The 24,058-nt window shown below is 42.4% G+C and overlaps 1 protein-coding gene across 4 annotated transcripts in view; it reads right to left on the minus strand.

Moving 5' to 3' along the window:
• Positions 1-633: 633 nt before the first annotated feature.
• The window catches only part of arap2 (ArfGAP with RhoGAP domain, ankyrin repeat and PH domain 2), a 110,736-nt gene continuing 87,311 nt past the window's right edge, over positions 634-24,058 (minus strand). For 2 of the 4 annotated variants that reach the window (XM_054752959.1, XM_054752961.1), the window contains exons 19-34: positions 23,498-23,696; positions 21,621-21,684; positions 21,059-21,222; positions 18,739-18,951; positions 18,569-18,674; positions 18,344-18,491; positions 17,682-17,759; positions 16,413-16,487; positions 15,907-16,024; positions 11,507-11,635; positions 11,285-11,421; positions 7,040-7,122; positions 6,022-6,057; positions 5,889-5,952; positions 3,290-3,400; positions 634-1,679 (exon numbers count right to left, since the gene is read on the minus strand). In XM_054752959.1, coding sequence (XP_054608934.1) covers positions 1,413-1,679; positions 3,290-3,400; positions 5,889-5,952; positions 6,022-6,057; positions 7,040-7,122; positions 11,285-11,421; positions 11,507-11,635; positions 15,907-16,024; positions 16,413-16,487; positions 17,682-17,759; positions 18,344-18,491; positions 18,569-18,674; positions 18,739-18,951; positions 21,059-21,222; positions 21,621-21,684; positions 23,498-23,696 — 1,992 coding nt within the window. In that variant the 3' untranslated portion in view covers positions 634-1,412. The remainder of the gene's footprint in view (positions 1,680-3,289; positions 3,401-5,888; positions 5,953-6,021; positions 6,058-7,039; positions 7,123-11,284; positions 11,422-11,506; positions 11,636-15,906; positions 16,025-16,412; positions 16,488-17,681; positions 17,760-18,343; positions 18,492-18,568; positions 18,675-18,738; positions 18,952-21,058; positions 21,223-21,620; positions 21,685-23,497; positions 23,697-24,058) is intronic. The other 2 variants (XM_054752962.1, XM_054752963.1) reach the window with 2 other exon arrangements.

The following is a 24,058-nucleotide window of genomic DNA, read 5'->3' on the forward strand; positions in this document are numbered from 1 at the left end:
TTAATAGAATCTAGATTAGAGGGTGGAATGTGTGGATCAGCGGAAAAAAAAACAGGCAGCCAGTAAGCAGAGGGACGACTTCATGTGGTGAGCTATTTATAGTGGCTAAAATGGACGGCTCCATTAATATAAGGCGTACCCTTTCTGGAAATGTAAATCACGAGGGCCACGGCTCGATGTGCATGTTATACAGCAGCAGTATGTCAGAGTTAACAGTGCCGAGTCTCTGATTTACAGCTATTCGCTTTTAAAGCTCAGAAGATTGCTGCTTCATTTTTTTTTTTGTCACCGCATTAAAAAAAAAAGGGAATACTTTCAAGTGTGGGAATACATTATGATTTGATATTTTGTAAACATACTTTTTTTTCCCCATATATGCTTTTATTTTTTTATTTTCAAGTTAGGATTTTGAGAATATGCCGTGGGCCAGGGAAAAAACAGCTACAGGCATCAAATAGCCCCCAGGCTGCACTTTGCACATGCCTGTTTTAGGTCAAATTTGATGTTCAAATTTCAATCTAACAATCTATACAACTAGACGGCCCTGAGAAAGGTTGTTTTTCTAAAATTATGCAGCTTCCAAGGAGCGAAAACCCAATCTTAAGGAACACTAATCTAATGTTTTACCTTTACACAAAGAAAACTACAAATGAACAGAACCACAAGGTACGCTAACGTGAACATCTGGATATTTACACAATCCCTAGTGAAACAATTAGGACAGTCGGTCTGCATGTCAAATATTTGTTTGTGTAAGCTAACTCCTCCACTCCTAAAATGCTGCACACAAAAGGGTGCAAATTTGCCCAAAAAAATGTACCCCTACTGTCACATGATATTATTATTCACAAAGACATGTTTTGTTTTTAAAAAGGTTTTAATTAAAAAAGCGCCTCATGTTTGAGCTTGAGTCTTTCATTTTCAAAGATTTTGTCACTGATGCTCACCTCTGACTCCCAAACAACAATATCTGTAAAAACAAGCACGTAATAAATAATCATATTGTCACAAAGATCTTCTAATTGCATTAAAGAGGCTGTCAAGATGAAGGAAAACCTTGCAAATGCACCAAATGTGGCGATTCTTTGGTTTGTAGAGCAAGCATCATGAAAATAAAATGTTCAAATACATATTTCATGAAGTTGGCGTAATATGGGACAATTGCCAACGTGTGCATTTTAAGCCTGCAGTGTACATTATTGAAGACAGGCTTCATCCATTCATTCTGGGGGAGTTTATTCTGCTGTTTAAGTCATACAGCAATGAAATACTGATTGTCAAATGCAAGGAATGGACAAATAAATATTTACACATGAGATGTGTTGCTGCTGCGTACGAATTGCATCAACGTTTGTTGTCAGGCTCCACTTTTCCGTCTGCTGACCGCCGCATGCACTTTTCTTCCTCTCCTGTCAGTCAGCAATGTTGGCACCGCGGCCCGTCTTGTTCAGCACTGAATTAAGCTCACTCAGCAGATTCTGAGGCATCTTACCCTCGCCGCCGGGGCCGGGCCTCTTGCCAGCGCCGCTCACGCTACTTTGTCGGGAAGCGAGCGAGGCCTGCGGCTGTGACGACGGCTGGCAAAGTTCCATGATGGACCTCCTATGTTGGCCCAGAGGGGTCACGCCCCCACCATCAGTGTTGGTCTTGAGGGCAAGAGAAATCCTCCTGTCGGTCATCTGAGGGCAAATACGGCAACATTTAAAACTGCCAATTCTACTGTATTCTTTAGCTAATAATATTGTTAAAATCCCTCAAAATGACTAAAATTCACAAAAAATATTGCAGAGATGAAAAACGTTAGTGACAGTGCCTTCGAGTGCAAATATTATAATTATGGTGCAAACACAATTGTTCTCAAACTCTTTACACAAAGCACCAGCTCAAAAATGTTTTGCAAGTACAGTCATCCCTCGCCCCTTTGTGGATCGAATTAATAGAAACGTGGACTTCCTGTTGTCCGTGTACTCTTCTCCCTTAGGGAAGACATTTATAGCAACACACACAAGCACGAGTCTTATATTGTGTGTCTATTATATTGGGTAGTACCAGTGTAAAAGGTGTCTAGAGGGCTCTAATAATGTTAAAAACTGTATTTAGAAGGTTGTAAACATGTTTTCTATGCTCTGACTACAAAAATATTTCATTTATAAATAAGGAATCCAACTTTGCGAAAATGTACTTATCACGGTCTGGTCCAGAACCAATTAAGCACTACTACTGTACCACCAATTTTGTAATTCCGCTTACCATCATCCATCCATGCATCCATCTTCTATGCCGCTTATCCTCACTGGGGTCGCGGGCGCTTACCATCATCAAAGTAAAATTCTATTTGAATTCCATATCAGAGAATCTTTTGTGAATATATTTGTATTGATGTGTCATATATACAGTCATCCCTCGTTTATCGCGGTTAATAGGTTCCACACCAGACCGCGAAAAGAGAATGCCCGCCCGTGAAGTAGGATTCAATATTAATAAATGGAATAGTTCATAGTTAGAGCATAGAAAACCTGTTGATGACTTTCTTGCGCAGGCTCTGGGATCACTGCAGAGACAGCTGCCGCTTTAAACATAGCATGCTGCTAATCTAACTCATTAGCCTGCAATTTGCTTATTCTAAACTTACGAAAGTGTTTCAAAGAGACAGCCACCACTCATAGCATGAAGTATGCTAGCGAGCTAACTAGCTAAGACAAAGTAAGAAGCCACACACTTACCACTTCCACACAGAATGGGAGTAGGACTTTTTTTTCCATTCTATCATGTCGGACATGGCATGACTGACTACATGCACTGTTAAGTTAATGTAATATAATGTCATATCTCATCAATGTAACATTGCTGACCAGAATACTACATATAACTTCTTTCAATATTTTTTGACTAATATTAGGCCACAGTCAACCACAAAACAGTAATCATTTTTAATGAATTTTTGAAAAAACGCGATAGACTGAGGGATTGATGTTCAAACGAGGCATGACTACTGTATATACTTTTTTGTAGCACAGTTTGAGAAACAATGTGCTAACATATTAAGGAAATACGGTTCATCATTAAATATGCAAATACTATTTATAATTTTACCAAAAGTTACAATACAGATCAGGCTAGAGTACAAATCTCCACCCAGTGATGCTATTTTCAGTGACAAATGTCCACAAATACAATATCTTGCAATGTTTAGGTAAGAAAATCGTATATGTTTAGCTTCATTTTGTGTTGTCTTGCAAACTAACAAGCATCGTACACAGAAAAGTTCCAGAGAACAAGATGGCCGTACCTGTCGGCTTGAATTTTGCTGTAGGCGCGCTCTGCCTTCAGTCACAGCTCCCCCTCCGGAGGCCGTGTGAACTGCGGTGCCCCCTGGGCCGGAGCAGGCGTCAGAGCCGAACTGCCGGCACCCCGGAAACAGCGAGAAAGTCAGTGGTGAGGTGATGAAAAGGACAATTTGTGATCACGGCAGCATCCATCTATATGTTGCAGATATTCTCCATTATCGAGACCCCTTTGACCGTAAGAGCGGTTTTCTTGTCCAAAACCCGTCCTTGGATGTATCCATCCCACGCACCGCCATCAATTGCACCTTCAAAATAATGGTCCTCATCGGCGGTTGCTATGGAAACTGTCTTGGCGCAATGCTCACTACCAGGTAAGAGGGAGGAGAAGTGCTCTATAGTCTGCAGCAGCCCGCCGCCCTTCCCACAGCTCATACACCCTTCTCCTGAGCTCCTGCGCATCGGACGCTCACAATCTGGTTCTTTAGGGGATTTGAGCAGGAAAATACAAACTTTTTTGGGGGGTGGGGGCTCCAAATTGACTTGTTACCAAGGTGAGAGCTCCTCCAAACACTTTGAAACAGAAAAATTGGATTTCCCTTTAGATCAATCTCCACCTGCCAACATTGGCCTTTATGCTGGCGAAGGCGCTAAAAGGCTTTTACCCAAGTAAGCACCTGTGATAAATAATACTGAGTTCCTCTAAAGGAAGCCAGGCTGGGGGCTAATACTAATGAAATATCCGCACTGAGTCGTGAAAAGTCTTTTTTTGGAATGAGGATGTTGGCCTGTGCCGACTCTCAGATGCAGTGAGTGTAGAAACGTGACAATGAGCTTGTGCGTTATTGACGTGGTACGTGCTGTGTCAGCGCTAACCACAAACACTGGCCTTGACCTTATTCTCACACGCTGATTTATGTTATTGCAGAGTGACCTCGAAAACTTTACAACTCCCTGTTTATGCATTTCATCCCGCTAACAGCACAATGGAAATTAGGGGGAGATATGATTTATGCGCTCGTAACTCCGGGCCATTGTAAAAGATGATTTATTCGCAGCCAGCGCATTTCCCGGAACGAGACGATGTGTCTGTTAGCTTTGTGAAAGTGTGAGCGAGGGGGTCTATCTTAGAGCGTCTAGTTCTGGTACTGGTTTATTTGTTTGGAACATGCTTAACAGGTTTCATGAAGGAACATCACATTTACTCAATTCAGCATGTGTGGAAAAGAAGCAGGAAGAAGCACAGCTTATGTAATTGTACCCCTTTCTCCATGCCTCAGGAATCATTGATAGTTGGTTCATATACAGTACTGTGTTTAAAGTGTTCACATACTAAAATGTTCTAATAGGGAAAGAAAGGAATACAGAATACGTAGGGCCCTATGATTTACGCATTAACGGAACCCCAAATGGAATCGCGGAAGTGGCCAAGAAAAACAGAATCTACTGTTAAACGCGGAATCTCATGGAAATTGACATCATGTGAATGAAATGCTGTCATCGTGAGGACATGAAACACTTGTGTGGGGAAGTATTTCCCCGGCGGACCGCTTTTACTGTCTCAAAAGTACACACTCTATGCTGGTAAAATAAGTGTAAAATGTAAAAAAAAAACAGAATTTTTTAAATGATAAACGGAAAAAACTGAATTTGGAAAACAATAAAGCGGGGAAAAAATTGGGGAAAAAACGGATTTCATAGGGCCTAAAATATGTAATAATTATGGGTGTAACGGGACGCCACAATCACGGTTCAGTACACACTTTCGTTTGAAGGTCACAGTTAATTTTGGGTCCAGTAAGGGAACAAAATGCAAAAGATAAAAATACTAATTGTTTTTATCCACTTGTCTTTATCCGTTTACACATTTCACCGGGAAGGGCTAGTGTTCAAGAACAGGAGACCTTAATGACGGAAGCGAGTTTTCAAAAGCCTGCTTCTCCTTGGCACTGTTGCAAGACATGACTCCCGCTAGCCAAAGACTTGGCTGCAGTGTTTTTGTTTGCGGAGTAGACACGTAATGAGAGATGTTGGCATCAAAATGAGATATTGGTTCATAACAGTATTGGCTTTTCTGCCGATAATGATATTGGCGTGCAAGTGACAAAACAAGCTTGCCTGCTCAGTTTCACCTTTGAATTGTTTATACAGTGGAACCTCAGTTAGCATGTTTTCCGTTTAACATCAAAAATTTGACGCACTGTTTGCGTGCATTCTTCGGTTAGCGTACAATATGGGACAAATGTCCGATGGGGTTGCTCACATTAAACTTCCTTGGTTCTGTGCCACCACGGGGAATTTGTGCATGACAAGCGTTGCACTCAGCTGCAACGTCTTTTTCGGACTTTAACGAAAAATACTGCCACAAGGCCGACATCACTCCCACTCCTTGCAAAACACGCCAGCATACGCTGTTGGTGTGACCATGGTGATATATCCAATATCGGAGATTTTAGATGCAGGCCAATATAATCTGATACTGGGCTGATATCGGATATCAGATCGGGCCACCCCTGAATACTAGATAGCTTATTCAGTGATGAAAGAAAAGGGGGGAAAAGATGAAAAGAAAAAAAGAGTGTTAAAAAAAAACATACTATATACCTTCATCCTGATGATGTCCGTCACCCATCCCACCTGCGCCTCCTTCTCCTCGCAGCAGAAATGCCTACAAGAGGGAAAACCTTTCAATATGTCCGCCTTTTAAATGATTGCACACATTTATTTTACTACTCACCACTGCTGTTTCTCTGTGTAGACGGTGAAGCCCCAGCTGTTTGACAACAAAAAAAGCAAGTCCGTTTTTTTTTTATTTATGTATATTCTGAAGAGTAGAATTAATAACCAGTGCAGCTCCTCCAGGCCATGTGTTTATGCATGGAGGAGCACAATATGGGTGTTGTCATGCATAAAGAACACTGGGCACCAGCCACTCGCTTGGAAATGCAACACAACATTTTGGTAGCCCTTGCCGTCCATGCACATTCGCCAAAGTGGCACCAAAATACAGCGACCTTGGGAGACATATAGCACAAAAAAAAAAAAAAAGAAAGTTGCACCCGAACAAATTCAATATAATAACTACCGTATTGACTGATATTCAGGTCAATACAGTACATAACGAATATGATTTATATTATTTAAAAATGTGATTTATTTCACCATGACTTTTGCTTTAAATATGATCATACGCAGTATGATTTAAATCCATGATACTGTATATGAAGTGAAATGTCATCCTCTTGCAATATTCATGTACAAGTATGTACAGTATATACTGTGTGTGTTTGTGTGTGTGTGTGTGTTCGAGATAAACTAACTAATGAGGTGGAGGAAAAGACTTTCCATGGCTGAAGAGGGAGCGGAGGAGGAGGAGCAAAGCCTGGAGCAGCGCTGCAGCAGTGATCCAGCCGTGCAGTGGCGGGCCGCTCTCTCTCACACACTCACTCACACACACACACACACACACACACACACACACACACACACACACAGAGGAGAGAGACCTCGGCCTAATGAGGTACTAGAGCACTTCTCCATCGTCACCCCCTCAACTCTCTCTCTTTCCTCCTCGGCTTTCCAGCCTTGCTTTCACCGCATCCCACTCTATCGATGACACCGCAGTTGTATCACTCTTTCCCTCCGTCATCTCCATCACTCTTCCCCCTCCTCCCACAAGTGTGATTCACACACAAACACTCTCGCTTTTCCAACCGTGAGAACAACAATTTGGCTAGAATGTGAGTGAAATGTACCTGCTTGGAGGCTTCATCTTCTTCCTCAGGCCCAGGTAGCACTTGGCAGCCTTAAGGTGGACCTCCTTCTCTGCTTTTGTGCTCTGTAAAAACACACACACATACCCATGCATGGTTGAGATTATGCAAAAATGACTTTTTAACGTTCTAACAGTAATATTGGCCCTAGAGACTGCTTATGACCACTTTTTTGCTCCAAATTTGACAGAAGTGGCACTCAGTTGCTTTTGAAGTTCCGGGTGGGCTTCACTACACGTCTTAAAATACAACAACTTGTAGACCACATTTGATATCATCAAGAACGAAGAGTTAGGTACTGATCGTCACGTCTTTCTCTTGACGCCGTCCCGTCGTCAATGCTTTCCTTTCTTGGGTGGAAACTTACCACCCAAGACAACACCAGTCTACATGACAGAACCAACCTCACTCCAGACCAGGTACAGTGCCTATAAAAAGCAATCACCCTCTCTGGGATGTTTCAGCTCGCCCACGCCCCCGCCTCTTCAAGGGCAGGTGGAATACTGCAGCACCTCAGCGTACAACATTTCTCTGTATTTGATTGTCCAATTAGTAAGAATACTGATGTCACACTTACATTAAAGACAATACACTGGCTGTAGAAATCCATGCTGAATAATAAATGTTTCTGCAAACATTATATTGGCGACATGCTGACAAACCATCCGCCATCTAATGCACTCAGTGCAGTGCACTGTCGGCTCAACTTGCACACTTAAGCCGAGAGGAAGGATTTGCCGCAGCCTCATCTCTGCTTTCTGCCTTGTATTTGATCTGCAAATGTGCAAATTTGGCAATTTTACTGGAGAAAATGTCAAAAAATTTGCATTCATATCAAAGAATAATGTATTACACAGTTCAATGGACATATATTAATATTTATTTTATGCTATTATACATTTTTTTGTTTTCATTTTTCATTACGACTGGTGAGAGAGCCTCACCTGTCTCCCCTGACTGCACGTCACTGACTGACACCAACTAGTGAAAATCTGTTTACACTTTGAAATTCTTGTCTGAAAAGCATTACATTGACCACGATTTCATGAATAACAGGATCCAAAAACATCCGAAAGGGGGGCGTGAATACATTTCATAGCCACTGTATGCGATTTACTTCAACTGTGCATTAGCACCACTTACTTCCAATTTAACGAATGTTTCTAGAGGCAAAAACGTGGCTGTGCCATGGGCTCAACAGTCTCCCCCATTGTGGCCAACATGCACATGGAAGAAGCAGAAAGAAAACTACTGGACTCCTCAAGAGCAGTGGTTCCCAAACTCTTCACAGTCAAACATCTGAATGGAAATCATGTACCCCTTACCTGTGCACACTTGCACACTTAAAAAACAAACTTCACACTTAAAAAAGAAACTTCACAATGACATATGTTTGATATGTTAACTATATTATATACTACGATATTATATAAAAAATCCCATGTCTTATTTTTCAACTGCACACATAGCATAGGCTACTAATTTAAAATGGAGAGGGTCTCAGAGGGGTGAGATATCCCCTGGCAGGTTTGTCTTCTGTTTGGTGGATTTATTTCTAACAAGCTGTGATAAGATGTGGTGAACTGTGATCTTTATGTTCTTTTGCTGTGGTCTGCAACAACATGGCAATAATCAGTACAATGCAACTAATATTACACATAAACGGAATCATTATAAATAATTATGAAAAAAGAGGCACATCGATAAATTCGAAATCGCTAAATTAATTCAGTATGAGGCTTATTACTGAGCCAAATGGACATACAGTGTGGGCACAAATAGCAGGTGATAATGCACCAAACAAAAATGCACACGAGCACTCCGCATTAAACCTCACCTCTGTGCATTTACGCACGGCATTAACATTTGTGAGCAAGGACGAGGTGAAACAAAATAGTACACGTCTGCCTGTGCAGCGTCGGAAGACACAACTATGGTGTGTGCCTAAGCACCGCCGAACAAAGTCACCGTGCGCTGTAGCGTCTGAAGAAGAAACATTATTACATGATGAACTTACACAGGCAAAATTAGTGGCTTTCTAACATAGTCAGTGCATCCGGTCAACAAATGATCATACAGCCCAGAAAATGCACTAATTAGTCACAACACCAAGTAAGAAGACCAGCTCCCATTTAGAACACAATATAAACGAAATCTTGTACAACATCATCATCACACTTACTTATTTGTTCATGTAACGCTGAACAACTTCACGCTGTTTCCTTTCTTCTGCACTGTACTACCTGCGCACTTGAGGCATTCAAGTGCATTACGTTAATCTCAGTGTTCGGCACCAATGGAGGCAAGCTGTTTTGAATATTTATTCACATACTCACTAGGGCAATCTGCATACCGCACGTTTGGAACCTAGGCTTTAGACAACATATGGGTTAAGCTCAAAACCTGTGTTTACTGAACGCATCTACTCTGTGGATAGAAACATCTGGTTCACTCGGCATTAAGATGACACACTGCCGTTTTTGGACTGCGAAGCGTGGGGAGGAACGAACGGAAGCCTCAATATTGAGGTCTACAGCAAACCTACCCACACACACCAGTATCTGCTCTTTGAGTCCCATAACCCACTATAACACAAGCTAGGGATTATCAAAACCCTCAAGGACAGAGAAGAGAAGATCCCCACCACCGACAACAGAAGACAGAAGTAGCAGACACACATCACTGTGGGTATCCTAACTGGGCCTTTATCAAATCCACCAAGAGAAAAAGGGCCACTACACCCCAGCCTAAGGATAGAAACAGGCAACAAAATGTGATGGTTCTGTACTCAGTTGGTTTGGAGAATTTTCTCCAAACATAACATACTGATGCATTTCAAACTCACTAAGACCCCCAGACAAAAACTGGTTCACCCCGTGGACAAAATCCAAAGAAGCAAACATGTTGAGGGGTATGCGATGACGCATGGTCCAATATACAGTAGGAGAAGAGTTTCAGTCAGAAGTTCATTTGCATCTGACAAAGAAGGGACATTCCCTTTGAGGACAATGATGTCCAAATTTTGTAGAGGTATGTAGAGGTAGAGATATGTCAAAGAAAGTAGAAAGGCCTTATCAGATCTCATTTCAAATTTGACATTGATACAAAAATTTACTACAGTGGTTCCTTAGTTAGCGTCATTAATCCGTTCCAGAAGGGCCGACTCAAACCAAAACGGACTCTAACCAAGTTTTCCCAGAAAATAATATAAATCCAATTAATCCATTCCAAGATGGTGGTGTAAATAAAACAGACGGCATTTTGGACACTAAACAAGCGGGTGAACGCAAGCCGAGGCAACATTTTAGCAAAAATGTTGATTGTTAACCAAAAAATCCACTAACCGGATATGGACAATGCAGAGTTTCCAATTAACTTAACATGCATATATTTGGAATGTGAGAGGAAATTGGCGTACCCAGAGAAAACCCATGCATGCACAGGGAGAACACGCAAACTCCGCACAAAGATGCCCAAACTTAGATACTAATCCGGATCTTTCAGATCTCCTCAATGTGTGGCCAACATGCTAAGTACTAGGTCACCGTGCGGGCGGCTGTTGGAACAGCAAGAGGTTAATGAAGTGAAATCATTTTTTGGTCCATGTTGACATTTCTGGATGCATGACTAAATTCCAATAAACTTTCCTCTGAAGTACAAACCCTGACATCTCACCAACATTCCCTTTTTCCATTCCCGCTTTCAACCAGTACCATTTGCACTAAACACAAAGCTGGCCATCATCAGGGAGTCCAAAGAACATCAATTAAGCATTTGCATTTAAGGCGTGATTAGCTTAGCATTCAGAATTCAAAAGGAACCTTTACACACTACCCCTCCTTCCCATTCCTCCGCTCCTCCATACCAGAATGACTGCACCATCATTAATTATTAACACTTCCTCACACGCCTTTACAAATCCCATGTTTCAATTGCAGAGAAGACAAAGCCTCCAGGGAACGCCAGCCCGTCGGTGCTCTCTTCCCGAGCAATGTTCTTTTATGGAAGTCAGCAGGAATTCTCTTCCCTACTTAATCTGAAAAACCACAGACAGGCTATGTCACCGGGGACATGAAGCTGTAAGAATTTAGGTGGCAAGAGTCGAAAAGTTGACTCCAAAATAAAATATCCTAGCACACTCCACCACTGTGTTTGAACGGGGAAAAGCCATGAGTGTTTACAGTCAATGTGGCGCTAAGATTAGGCAGAAAATGAAAGAGTGCTCACTTTGATATCTCTGTAGAGCAGCAGCTTTTCGGCGCGGAGCGCCACATATTTGTCCTGGAATTTGTGCCCTGACAGCAATTTGGTGCAGCCATCGTTGAACTTGAGATAGTCGCCTCTTACCAGCTGCTTTTGGTCCACTTCGAGGAGAAAAAAGGATCACGACAAAGACCAATGAAAACATAATAGGTGATGAATATATTTACAGTGAGTGCTGTGTTCTACCTTTGTCTTCAGTGCCTCTTGTGGCCCCTGGAAACTTCTTTAAAACAAGAAAAGCAGAACTGGGGCAGTCCAATGTGCTCCACTCCAACACCTGCTCCAGAATCTTCTCGCTGTGGTGGAACGGACGCTCTGTACAAAAAGAATAAGAAGGTAAGACATAGTCATGTGAAATAATGAGGACGCCATGTGTTTGTCTCCTCCTGAACTGCTGTACACAAAAGGGTGCAATTTTGTCACAACTTGCACAACTACTGTTTTGCCTGTGCTATAATTTTTCAGACAAACGCATCACATGGTGGTGCCGTCATTAAGTCCCACAAGTCAGATTGACTTCAAATTTCTCATACAGCTCTACAAAACACCCACTGTAACTTTAGGTTGTTTTGCGCCAATCACCACAAACTTTGACACACACTTTTAGAGAACGGACGAGAACATGTGTGTTAAATTTGCGCAAGATCGGTGAAAAAACATGGCCGACATCAGGAAAAATGTATTTGCAACGCCACCATTCATCCATTTTCTTCCATATACCTGAGCCCTGGTCGCGGCAGCAGCACACTTCCCTGTCCCCGACCACCTCTTCCAGTCCCAGCAGGGGGACACCAAGGCGTTCCCAGGTCACTTGTGAGACATAACCAGCGTGTCTAGGTCTACCTCATGGTCTCCTCCCAAATGGGCATGCCCGGAACACCTAACTAGGAGGCGTCCAGGAGGAAACCGGACTATATGCCCGAGCCACCTCAACTGGCTCCTCTCAATGTGAAAGAACAGTGGCTCTACTCAAAGCTGCATCCAAATGACCGACCTCCTCACCCTATCTCTTTGGGTGAGTCCAGCCACCCTACGGGGGAAACTCATTTTGTCCGCTTGTATCTGTGATCTTGCTCTTTTGGTCACCAGCCAAAAGCTCATGACCACAGGTGAGGGTAAGAGCGTAGATCAAGAGCTTTGCTTTGCAGCTCAGCGGCCACATTACTGCAGACACTCCACCGATTCCCCTGCCGATCCCGAGCTCCAGGCTTCCCTCACTCATGAACAGGATCCCGAGTTACTTGAAGTCCTCCAGCCGGGGCAAGACCTCACTCCCAATCCAAAGGGTGCAATCCAACCTTTACCGTCTGAGTACCATGACCTCAGATTTGAAGGTGCAGAGTCTCGTCCCAGAAGCGTCACACTCAGCTGTGAACAGCCCCTGTAAATGCTGAAGGTCACAGCCTGATGAAGCCATCAGGACCACATCATCTGCAAATAGCAGAAATGAGATCCCAAACTGGACACCCTCAACGCCTTGGCTGCGCTAGAAATTCGATCCATAAAAATAATGAACAGAATCAATGACAAAGGGCAACGTTGGCGGAGGCCAACTGAAATTCACCGTGAACAGGCTTGACTTACTGCTGATCATTGTCTTACGATTATAAAACTTGAGGACATGTGTATTCCATGTATGCTAGGATGTCTTCCAAAGCATTATGACCACGGCCCATAGGGGGCACCACAAATGTCATTGACAGTCCATTAACTATAAAGAGCCTCACTCATTCTAATGAACTGCACAACAAAATGATGCTTATTTTCATGAACAGGGAAGCTATCTGGAGTGGATCAAGATATGATTATAAAAACACACTCATGTGCAAAATAGACCTATTATCCCTCCCTAATTGGTGAACAGGGTGCATGTTATCAGCTACAAGAACGCGCCTAATTTGTGCAGCATAGATTCTGCTCTGATGCCTCCATGGCTAGTTATTCATAACCCGAGGAGGTAAAAAGAGCCACAATGGCATCACTTATTCATAAATTCGGCTTTATCGTCTTTGGAATCTCTGCAGACTGTGGAATTCGTTTCCCAACAAATATTACCCCCCCCCTCTTCTCTGTCCATTGTCCTTCATAAGAGTTTATTTGCAGCCTTCCTCCAAAATGGCTAATTACTGCTCACATTTAGATGGTTTTAGGAGCTGTCAGATTCTTCTTCGCAGTCAGCCTCCTTCCATCTTTTATGTGAGCAGGGCAACTAACATATGGTACTGTCACTGAACTTCACGGCCAAGCTCAACTTTGCCTCCAGTGGCGGCATGGAGAGAGGCGCCTCTACGTGCACCACAATGCAAGTAGAGGAAGTAGGTCAACTCCCCGCCCAGGAGGATGAAGGCAAATGATGACATATGATGTGGGAATTCATTGGTGTGCATATCATTAAAGCTCGGCTCGTTATTGCATCGGCGCTGCGAGATTAATCTTCTCATCATGCTAAGGTGGTACTGATTGACTTACTGTTTCCATCAAGAATTGAGAATGCTAGAAAAACCTTTCAACAAGCTATTTGTAATGTAGGACATTTTTGTCCATTCAGCCACATTTTCTTAATTGTCAAATATGGAGAATTAAGATTCAAGAGGGGGTAAAGGGTCTAGCCTTAAGTCGTCCTCATTAATTAATTGAATAAATGTCACATTTGATCCAATTTTTCTATGTCTGACGGCAGCTTTAATGCTCATGAGCTGTTTTTGACCATGCACGTGTGTGTCTCCAAGAAGCGCTATTGTGCACTTTATCCACTTTTTACATGTACCAGGTATGTTTCTACATTTTGAGATGCTTGCCTCTACCTAACCAGATGAATAATCAAAAGACCTTTAATTTGATGACTAACTCACTTCCCTAATGTCAGCATTAAGGAAATTATGGTAACTTTTGTGGCGGGATATGCTGTCACTCGCTTGTGTTTTCCCATTGACTTAAGACAAAAGCCATGATTGAGACTGCCAAACCTTTTTATATGAATTGACTTGAAACATTTAACATAATTAGTTCATGTAGGTCACTCAGTCATGGATTGTAGCACACAGATGGTCGCTTGAAGTTGCAAACATGACAGGACATGCCCAAATAATGCCGGTTCAAAAAATGGTATTTCACACGATCAGATTTTGATAACATTTCACACAAGCAAATAGATAAATAGATAAGTAATAGTCCTACATAGGTTTTATCCCAGTCTGGAATCTTTTAGTTTGATCGGGTGGAATTTGAGCTTTGCTCTTTAGGCCACTCGAGGTCGCTATGATTCCATCCATCCATCCATCCATTTTCTATACCGCTTCTTCCTCATTAGGGTCGCGGGGGCATGCTGGAGCCTATCCCAGCTGACTTCGGGCGACAGGCGGGGTACACCCTGGACTGGTCGCCAGCCAATGGCAGGGCACATATAGACAAACAACCATTCACACTCACATTCATACCTATGGACAATTTAGAGTCGTCAATTAAACTCACCTGCATGTTTTTGGAATGTGAGAGGAAGCCGGAGTACCCGGAGAAAACCCACGCGCACACGGGGAAAACATGCAAACTCCACACAGAAATGCCCAGGGGAGAATCAAACCCAGGTCTTCCCGATCTCCAAGCTGTTACTGTGTTGGCCAACGTGCTAACCACTAGACCACTGTGCGGCCGTCGCTATGATTCAAGTCTGCATATACATTTAATACCAAATTGAAGGGGGAAAATATGACAAACCAGATGCTTTCAGATTCACACTGCAGTAAAGTTAGTAATACATTCACAGATTCAAACTTCCGGGATCAATAACTCCCAAGCGAACGTTTGTTAGACAGCAAACGATAACTCTTTCCCACAGTGGTAACACAGATAATAGAGATACAACCTTTTTTTTTTCTTTTTAACAAAACAAGCGGTCCTCAATGTACGTCAATGTATGACTTACATTGTTCTCTATGAGCAGCCAGCAGCGAGACCAGGCTGCAGGGACTGTCTGCAAATGTCTATCCCGAAAAGAAACAATAAACAATCATTGAATAATTTCACTTCTGTCAAGTGTAATGCCACCAAACTCACCTCACACATTAATGGCATAATCCCGGTTATACTACAGCAATTAGTTTTGGGGGAAAGGTCCTTTTCTATTTTGTCATTAATTTTTAAATTATTGAACTATATTACCAATCAAAATTATGTAGAAGGCCGAGTCAAACCCGAGTCATTGACGTCAAAGTCCAAGTCGAGGTTGCAAGGCTTTGATGATATTGTCAAGTGTGGACTCGCTATTGTCAAGTCGAGTCCACACCTCTGGTTTTCACCGCCGCAGAGTGTGGGGTTTGGAATGTACCAACATGTAACTCTGCACCTGTCCAACATAACAGATGCCATATATCACATACAACAACGTAACATTAAGGAGTGGGACACGAGGACACAAACATTAGCAGCACTAACATTAACGTCACACTTTAACAACATCATGCTTGGTTAGCCTGTTCGCTGAAGAAAAACAAATTGATCAAACTTGGCAGAGCTTTAAGACGTGTTGTGAAGCCTTTTCCATGAAGCAGTGGGCCTATACAAAAGACAACAGTGTTGATGATTAGTACCTAACTCTCCATTCTCGATGACTTCAAACGTTGTCCACAAGTCAGTGGCATTCAAAGTGAGGTTCCTCATGCTCAGCGTCGCCTCTGCCAGGTCTGCAGATCGCATGCTGGGCGACACCTGCCACCGATGACAAAAAAAACGTAAATGCAATGTTTCAAAGTAACACGTGCTTTGAAGAGCCACTGAATATTTGACTATGACATTTATTGTCCAGCCATGAAGGCAGTGTTCTTGCCTTATTGTGATTAGCACTACCTGTGCTACTGCCTCTAAGCATCACTTTGTCGGCTTCTGCCAAGAGCCCACAAGCAGAAACAGTGCTACAAAATACAATTACTCGCACAATTAAATCAGCCCTTCCTTTGATTAGCTCGCTTCTGATTCATGTTCAGTGGCAGTAATCCCATCAGGTTAAACCACACCTTAAACAGCGCCTCGGCCTGATTCTATCAACCTCACCCACCTCTCACTCAGTCACACGCTCACTGCACATACATGTGCACACCTTGATTAAACAGCAGTTCTCTGGCTCTCGCTTCTCCAGGTACACCTCAAAGATCAAGTCCCCAGCTGGCGAGAACTGCAGACAGACGGGGTGGAGATATCAGCTCAATTACAAAAACAATGCAGTCGTATTAATTGGCTTTTTGGTCTAAATTTCTTCCTGGGTGTGGGGTGAATCTAAACTGAGGGAGAAAAACAAGAAAGGGAATAGGCTGGAGGATTTGCAGGCAAGCAAAGGTCAACTTTGAGGCTCCAGGCAAAATCCCGGTATTGTTAATCGAGTGCTCTCTAAATAAAGAGCATGAAAAATAGATATAACGTTGCAGAGAAAAACATATTATAAACAATAGAGTCGAAATTAGAGGACTGTTAGGATTTAGTCAGCGCTTGAATAATGACAAGGCTCCTTTCAAAAGAAACCCAGGAGGTTGTAATGCAAATTCCCCAATACTCTGCTGACCTAAACAGGGCACCATGGGGTTGTGTCACGGTCAATCCCTTCGTGGTTCCCTGCTTTAGTACAGTTCATGTTCCAGACAGAGGTCACAACCTTCATCTTGAATGAGCCTTTTTTTCTACTCTGTTTGGTCATATGTTTTTAAATATGCTGAGTAGTTATATCATACGTTTGAGTCAAACTAGATTAAATTTCAGGTGTGGGCTAGGGGTTACGGTTCAGGTTTGGGTGAGGGTATAGTATAGAATTTTAACTTTTAAGTCACACAAAAGTTGCAGGTTCCCAACAAGACCTCAGTTCATTGCTTTTTCTTTGGCTTTCCAAGGCTTTTTTTGTGACAGCAGCCATAGCAAGGGCTATTTTTTGTCAAAAGAGTTGTTAGTTCTGTTTTTACACTTGTAGGACAGGAATGTCAAAGAATGTCAAAGTGTTCCCTATACAGTGAACCCGATACTGATTATTTCTATCTATTTGGAAAAATAAGCTGTTTCCGAATGCTAATATCTGTCCATTTTGCAGCCTGCACCTTTATAATTTCTCTCTCTGCAGTTATCTACACCAAATGTCTCTCCCCGGTTGAGGCATCCAGGCATGAAGTAACTGCCAAAAAGGTTAACAGGAACAAAACCCTTATTCCACGCGCTCCTCCGTCTTCCCCCCCACCGCTGCTGACCCAGCCGCCTCATTTCCAGGAAACGTGTTCCAATGAAGCCCCTGATTCCAGAGATGCCTACATGCAGGCAAATCAATAGACGGCAGACAAACAAAACAAGAACACCCGTAGGTGATTTCCATTTGCTCGGATTGACTTACTGTGGTGTCCTTTTTGTCGTTCCAGCGGGTGATGAAGCTATTCTCCCGCTCCATCTGTTGCACCTGGTCTTCATTGACCTGTTGGAAGCACACAAGTCGGGAATCAATTGCCACAAACTTTAAGGAAACTGATGAAAAGAGCTCTGAAAAGGGGTTTCAGTAATTGTTACTTAAGTTTGTAAAGATAACCCTTGGCCACACTGTTATCATTGTTCACTTGGGGTGCAAGGTCAAGGTCAAGGTAATTTTGGGTACAGTAAGGTAATAAAATGCGAAATATAAAACTGCTTAGCTTTTGTGGGAAAAGCTTCAGTTATTTTTTAACTGAAACATAAAAAAGTGCAACCGTGCGTGACATTGATCCACCTCCTTACATCCTTGTCAGAAAAAGAACGATCTAAGAGTCATATGCAGGAACCTTTGAGTCACTCTTCAAAGTTCCTTTTAAGACATATTCAGTATTATCCAATATCCAATATTAGCAACCACTGACCAGACTGTAAATAAAGTTGTATATTGGGCAATACAGTAAAATCAAACTTCAAAAAAGGCAAGTAATCTGCTGCCTCTTCGTGATACGGAGTCTATGAGCCTCGAAATCGTACCTTAAACGTAACCCATGAGTTCTTCAAAACTCTTAATGTAATTAATTTTGTACCTACACTAAAGAGTGTAATGTAGTTGTCGATGAGGTCTCGGACCACGTGGATTTCCTGTGGCATTTGTCCCTGAGTCTGGAAGAAGCAGGAGGAGAAGACAGAGGCCAGTTTTTCGCTGGGCATGTGGTTGAGGTTTGAACACTGCTGAATCCTGAAACAACAGAGAGACAAGCTCCAAATGAGTCTAAAGCTGCAGCAACATGTAGCAAACCAAACAATGCAAATTACCTGTAGAGGTGCTGGAGTAGAGCATCCATTGTGGCCCTGTTGGTTTTGGGCAAACTCTCAATAAAAGTGGAGTACTTTTTCACTCTCAGGCTCTCGTCCTCTTCGTCTACCGTACACACAAGCAAAATGACTTCCTATGTTCCTTTTCGGGAGCATCAACATGCACGTACCCAAAGCAGACACCCAGTAAGGATAGAGCTCCTTGGTCAGCAGGGCGTCCTCCGCCTGCAACAGGAACCGCTTCAGAGCACCCGTCACATCCTCCAGGTGGTGCTCCTTCTCCCTCAGTTTGACATTACGAGCGTCACGCGTGAAGTTCTCCAAGAGTTGAGTCTCTCTGCCAGAGTCGCCTGGCCGCTGGTAGACACCTTCTTGGCATAAACCTTAAAAAGTATCACAGGGTGGGCATAACTAATCAAAAATTCAGTTTTTGGATCATGAGGCACAAACCAAGCAGGGCCATTCACAACACTAAGGACCGGACTCTACCACAAATAGATCCTTTATAATAGGGGTGTCCAAACTTTTTTCACCGAGGCCTGCATACTGAACAATCTAAGAATGCCAGGAGGCACTGAGATATTTTTAATTTTGTAAAAAAAAATGTTGCTAAGTAGTTAAATATATTTAAACAACAACATTTAAACTTGCTACACTATGTCTTTGTGCTCTTTTTTTACCCCCATTTTTGCCGTTGTTTTTGTTCGTAATTAGATTTTTATAATGTGCCACTGGCCGATATAAAATGTGCTTGCATGCCACAAATCCTGATCTTGAGAATCACTGCTGTTTTTAGGAATCTGCAAAAACAAGTCAAAGATACTATATGACAAGTGGGCTCTGCTGTTTTCAGGACCTACTGCAAAAATGCTGGTCAAAGATTCTCTATAATCAGGGGTCCCCAACCTTTATGGACCCACAGGGGTCATTATTAAGGGAGAAAAATCCAAACGTACATGGCCTTCTGTGAAAAAGTGATTGGCCCCTAAACCTAATAACTGGTTGGGCCACCCTTAGCAGCAACAACTGCAATCAAGTGTTTGTGATAACTTGCAATGAGTCTCTTACAGCGCTGTGGAGGAATTTTGGCTAACTCATCTTTGCAGAATTGTTGTAATTCAGCCACATTGGAGAGTTTTCCAGCATGAACCGCCTTTTAAGGTCATACTACAGCATCTCAGTAGGATTCAGGTCAGGACTTTGACGAGGCCACTCCTAAGTCTTCCTTTTGTTTTTCTTCAGCCATTCAGAGGTGGACTTGCTGGTGTGTTTTGGATCATTGTCCTGCTGCAGAACCCAAGTTGGTTTCAGCATGAGGTCATGAACCGATGACCGGACATTCTCCTTCAGGATTTTTTGGTAGACAGCAGACTTTGTTTATAACAGCAAGTCTTCCAGATCCAGAAGTAGCAAAAACAGCCCCAGACCATCACACTACCACCACCATATTTTACTGTTGGCATGATGTTCTTTTTCTGAAATGCAGTGTTACTTTTACGCCAGATGTAATGGGACACACACCTTCCAAAAAGTTCAACTTTTGTCTCGTCAGACCACAGAGTAATTTCCCAAAGGTCTTGGCAATCATCAAAATGTTTTCTGGCAAAATTGAGATTAACCTTAATGTTCTTTTTGTTCAGCAGTGGTTTTGAACTCTGCCATGCAGGCCCTTCTTGCCCAGTGTCTTTCTTACGGTGGAATCATGAACACTGACCTTAACTGAGGAAAGTGAGGCCTGCAGTTCTTTGGATGTTGTGGCGTCTTTTGTGAGTCGTCACTGCGCTCTTGGGGTAATTTTGGTTGGTCGGCCACTCTTGGGAAGGTTCATCACTGTTCCCTTCTTTGTGCCATTTATGGATTTGGGGGGGAGGGGGATCACTATTTCACACAGGGCTATGTAGGTTTGGACTTTTTTTTCTCCCTTAATAATAAAAAGTTTCGTTTAAAAACTTTGTGTTCAGTTGTGTTGTCATTGACTACTATTTAAATTTGTTTGATCTGAAACATTTGAGTATGACAAATCAGGAAGAAATCAGGAAGGGGGCAAACACTTTTTCACACAACTTTATGTAGTAAAATGTGCAATGTATTAATCACTACTCATTCATTCAGTCATTACTGTGTTGTTGTTGTGAATGGTTTTCTTTCTTCGCTTTGCTGTGCGTCCATGGCAGCGTTTTGATAAGTCTGGTTGCCAGAAAATGTTCTTGGTGTGAAAACTCGCTGGGGGCATTTGATAATCACAATTTTAATTTTTCCTCGTATTTTATTGTTGTTTCCTGGCGGATGACAGCAGTATGACAAAAACTATTTTGTTATTTTTTTTTCATTTTTCAAACATTCTCTGTGTCATGAGCACTTTAAACTAATAAGCAAAGGTTCCAAATAATTAAAATAATGCAGTACAGCATCACATAAATATAATCCTCAGAGTGCACGGCTCATCTCTGTGGAGAGAAGTTCGAACGTTCCTTCTTGAAATGTACTCACCATACTGAGTGACAAACGCAATGCAGCTCTCCACTATAATGGGAACGCCATGCTTCGTGAGCTGCTGGTCGCCGAGCGCCTTGCCGTCGGTGCCGGCGGCCTGCGTGATGGCCGAGTGCCACAGTTTGAAGTCAATGCTGTTGAAGCCATGGATGTAAATGGTTCTGTTGGGGTGGGGGGAGTTGAGAATTGCCCCTAAAGTTAAGAGTGTTTGTAGAAGCATTGCCGAGTCATCAGATAAACAAGTGAAAAAGATTAAAAGAAAGCAGCAGAACACACATCTATAAACAACTAACAGATCCCCACAAGGCTTGCATCAAAAACACACAAACAAACTGCAATTAGCGCAGCCGGTCCCCCTCGAAAAACACAGTCTACAACCGGTGGAGTCTACAGAGGAGCCTTAATTACTCCGGACTGTTCCGGTGGTGCATTCGGACGGCATCGGGACAAACGAGACATCAGGCAGGATGAAAGCGAACATTGCTGCATAATGCATGGTCGTCGCTCTAGTGCCAATATGTCGGCCAATTAGCTCACCTTTGTTGTGACACTGACATACCTTCCGCTCTCCACCATCAACAGGACTTGGATCTTCTCCTCGCCCTCCTTGTGGGTGGTGACAGCTGGAGGGGAGGAAGAGAACAAGTTGCTCCGGAAGTTCCACACATCAACACAGACGTGTGTGTCCTAACATATACATATATGGCCGTTACTTATTCGTACAATATTCTGTGCTCTAATTACAGAATTTGAACAAAAAACAACCCCAGGGAATCTAACAATTTCTATCTTTTTGACCACTGAGCCATGTGTGAATTGTGAATAAAGTTTTCGTTCTTGAAGTAGTTCTTAATAATTGCTCATTTATTTTAATAGCTTTATTATATTCCTTTTTTATTGTTTAAAATACCACTTTTACATATTTTATATGATTTTGTCCTCTGTGTTTCTCTTGTTGAATATTAGCTTGGCTATATTGTTAATCACCCCGCTACCTCAATATACTTCAGAGTAAATGAACTAAAGTAAACGAAAAAACCTAAATGAACTAATAAATAAATTCCTTAAATTCATTATCAAATTGTTAATTTATTTAAATATAAAAATTGTTTAATCATTCAATTAATTAAATGTCTTGTATTCTTCATGCTATAATATGAAATATGCTACTTTTTAAATTTTACCAGATGCATTAAGTGAATTTGGAAAATATCGCCGATACGAGCCTGAATTTTACTCAGTGTCGAATCGGCAAAAAAAAATCTACACTTGTCCATCGTAATAGAACCACATATCGCATACAACAACGTAACATTAAGGAGTAGGATAGGAGGACACAAATGTTAGCAACACTAGCATGGCTACGTGAGCTACAGTGCTAACATTACAGTCACATTTTAAAGGGATAGTTCGGATTTTTGACCTGAAGGTGTATGACATCCCCATCAGCAGTGTAGCCAACAATAGCGACTTAGCCCCCACTTGATCTCCTAAGCCCAGATTTTTTTGAGAAGGCGTTTTTGTGATGCAAATGTATTACCCTTTTGAACGCACATTGTTTTGAGAAGCCAAACTCTTCACCTAAATGTCCCCAGCAACTAAGCGGAACTACGTTCTTCATCACCAAAATCCGACTAAAACTGGACTTAGGAGACCAAGTGGGGGGTAAATCGCCGTTGCTGGACTACACTGGTGATGGGGATGTCATTCCACTTCATGTCAAAAAATCCGAACTATCCCTTTAACAACATCATGCTAGGTTAGCCTATTCGTTGAAGAAAAACAAAAGGATCTAACTGACAGCTCCCATGCCTGGGGCTGACTGATAGATAGTTGGCAGAGATTCAGGCTCTATTTTAAGATGTGTAGCAAAGCCTATTTATTTATTTATTTTTACAAAGTGATGGGCATATACACAGGGCAGGCTAATCTCGCTAAGGGTGGGTCCGAGGCGGTATCATCTCTGTGAGGAAGGAGGTTTTTCCTTCATGATGTCATGAAAAGCTACCAGCTTGAGACACATGCACAAACACGTTTAAAAAGCAGAATAGGATGATAGATGGTTGCATGGACACACCTCACGTGCTCCACAGCATACCCCACTGCGGATCCTCTGTATTGGTTACTTCTAGTGTTTGTAGATAACGCCGTGTGTAAAAATGTCAAAGTCATCAGAGAGTTTGCAGAGTTAATCACAGACTCTCTTAAAGCGGATTAGCCCATTCTGTGCTGCAGGGGTTGTACAGATCTAATTTGTGGCCTATTAAAAGCTCCACTTAAGCTGTTTACCAGGGGACTATTTGCTTGCGGCAATTTGGGGACAACAGCCTGTCGATGTCACTTGCTTGGAGACAACGTAGTGTGTGCACTGTACTGCACACCCAAAGATGGGTGTTTAAAAGATGAAGGCTTAAGAGATTCCAAAACAATGCTTACTGAGCTCCTGCAGCCGTTTAAGATGAAGAACTTCCTCTTCTCCTTCGTCGTCCCCGGAGCCGAAGTGCAGGATGGAGCCAGCCAGAACGAACCAGCCCGTCCTCCAGTGGTAGAGGTCGTGGCCCTCCTTGTAGAAGAGGCGTCCTATCAGCTCGCTGTCCTTCAGCACCAAACCCTCTGCAGTGAACGGCACCAAGCACTGCAGAGCAAAGACAAACACAGAATGTCACCTCATTACGTCTTGCTATGAGCTGGGCACGAGTCTTGTGATTGCCAACCACTGTGCCACAAATAGGGATGGGTGCCTTTCACATTTGAACCAATACGGTAACGATACCCACTATGTGGGAACCAGTGTGTGTTTATTTGGAAATAAATGCTAATTTACAAATGTAATTATTACTTCAATTGAAGGTATTTATCACTTGATATATATAAACGTAAACAAATGTATCAAAACAACATCCAAATGTTAGGCATTGTAACATCGTTAACATGAAAACCCTTATCTACAACTAAAACCCAGCTCTCGTACTCCTATTCCTTTGCTTTCCCATCCAT

Source organism: Dunckerocampus dactyliophorus, chromosome 15 (assembly GCF_027744805.1).
Source record: "Dunckerocampus dactyliophorus isolate RoL2022-P2 chromosome 15, RoL_Ddac_1.1, whole genome shotgun sequence".
Taxonomy (NCBI): domain Eukaryota; kingdom Metazoa; phylum Chordata; class Actinopteri; order Syngnathiformes; family Syngnathidae; genus Dunckerocampus; species Dunckerocampus dactyliophorus.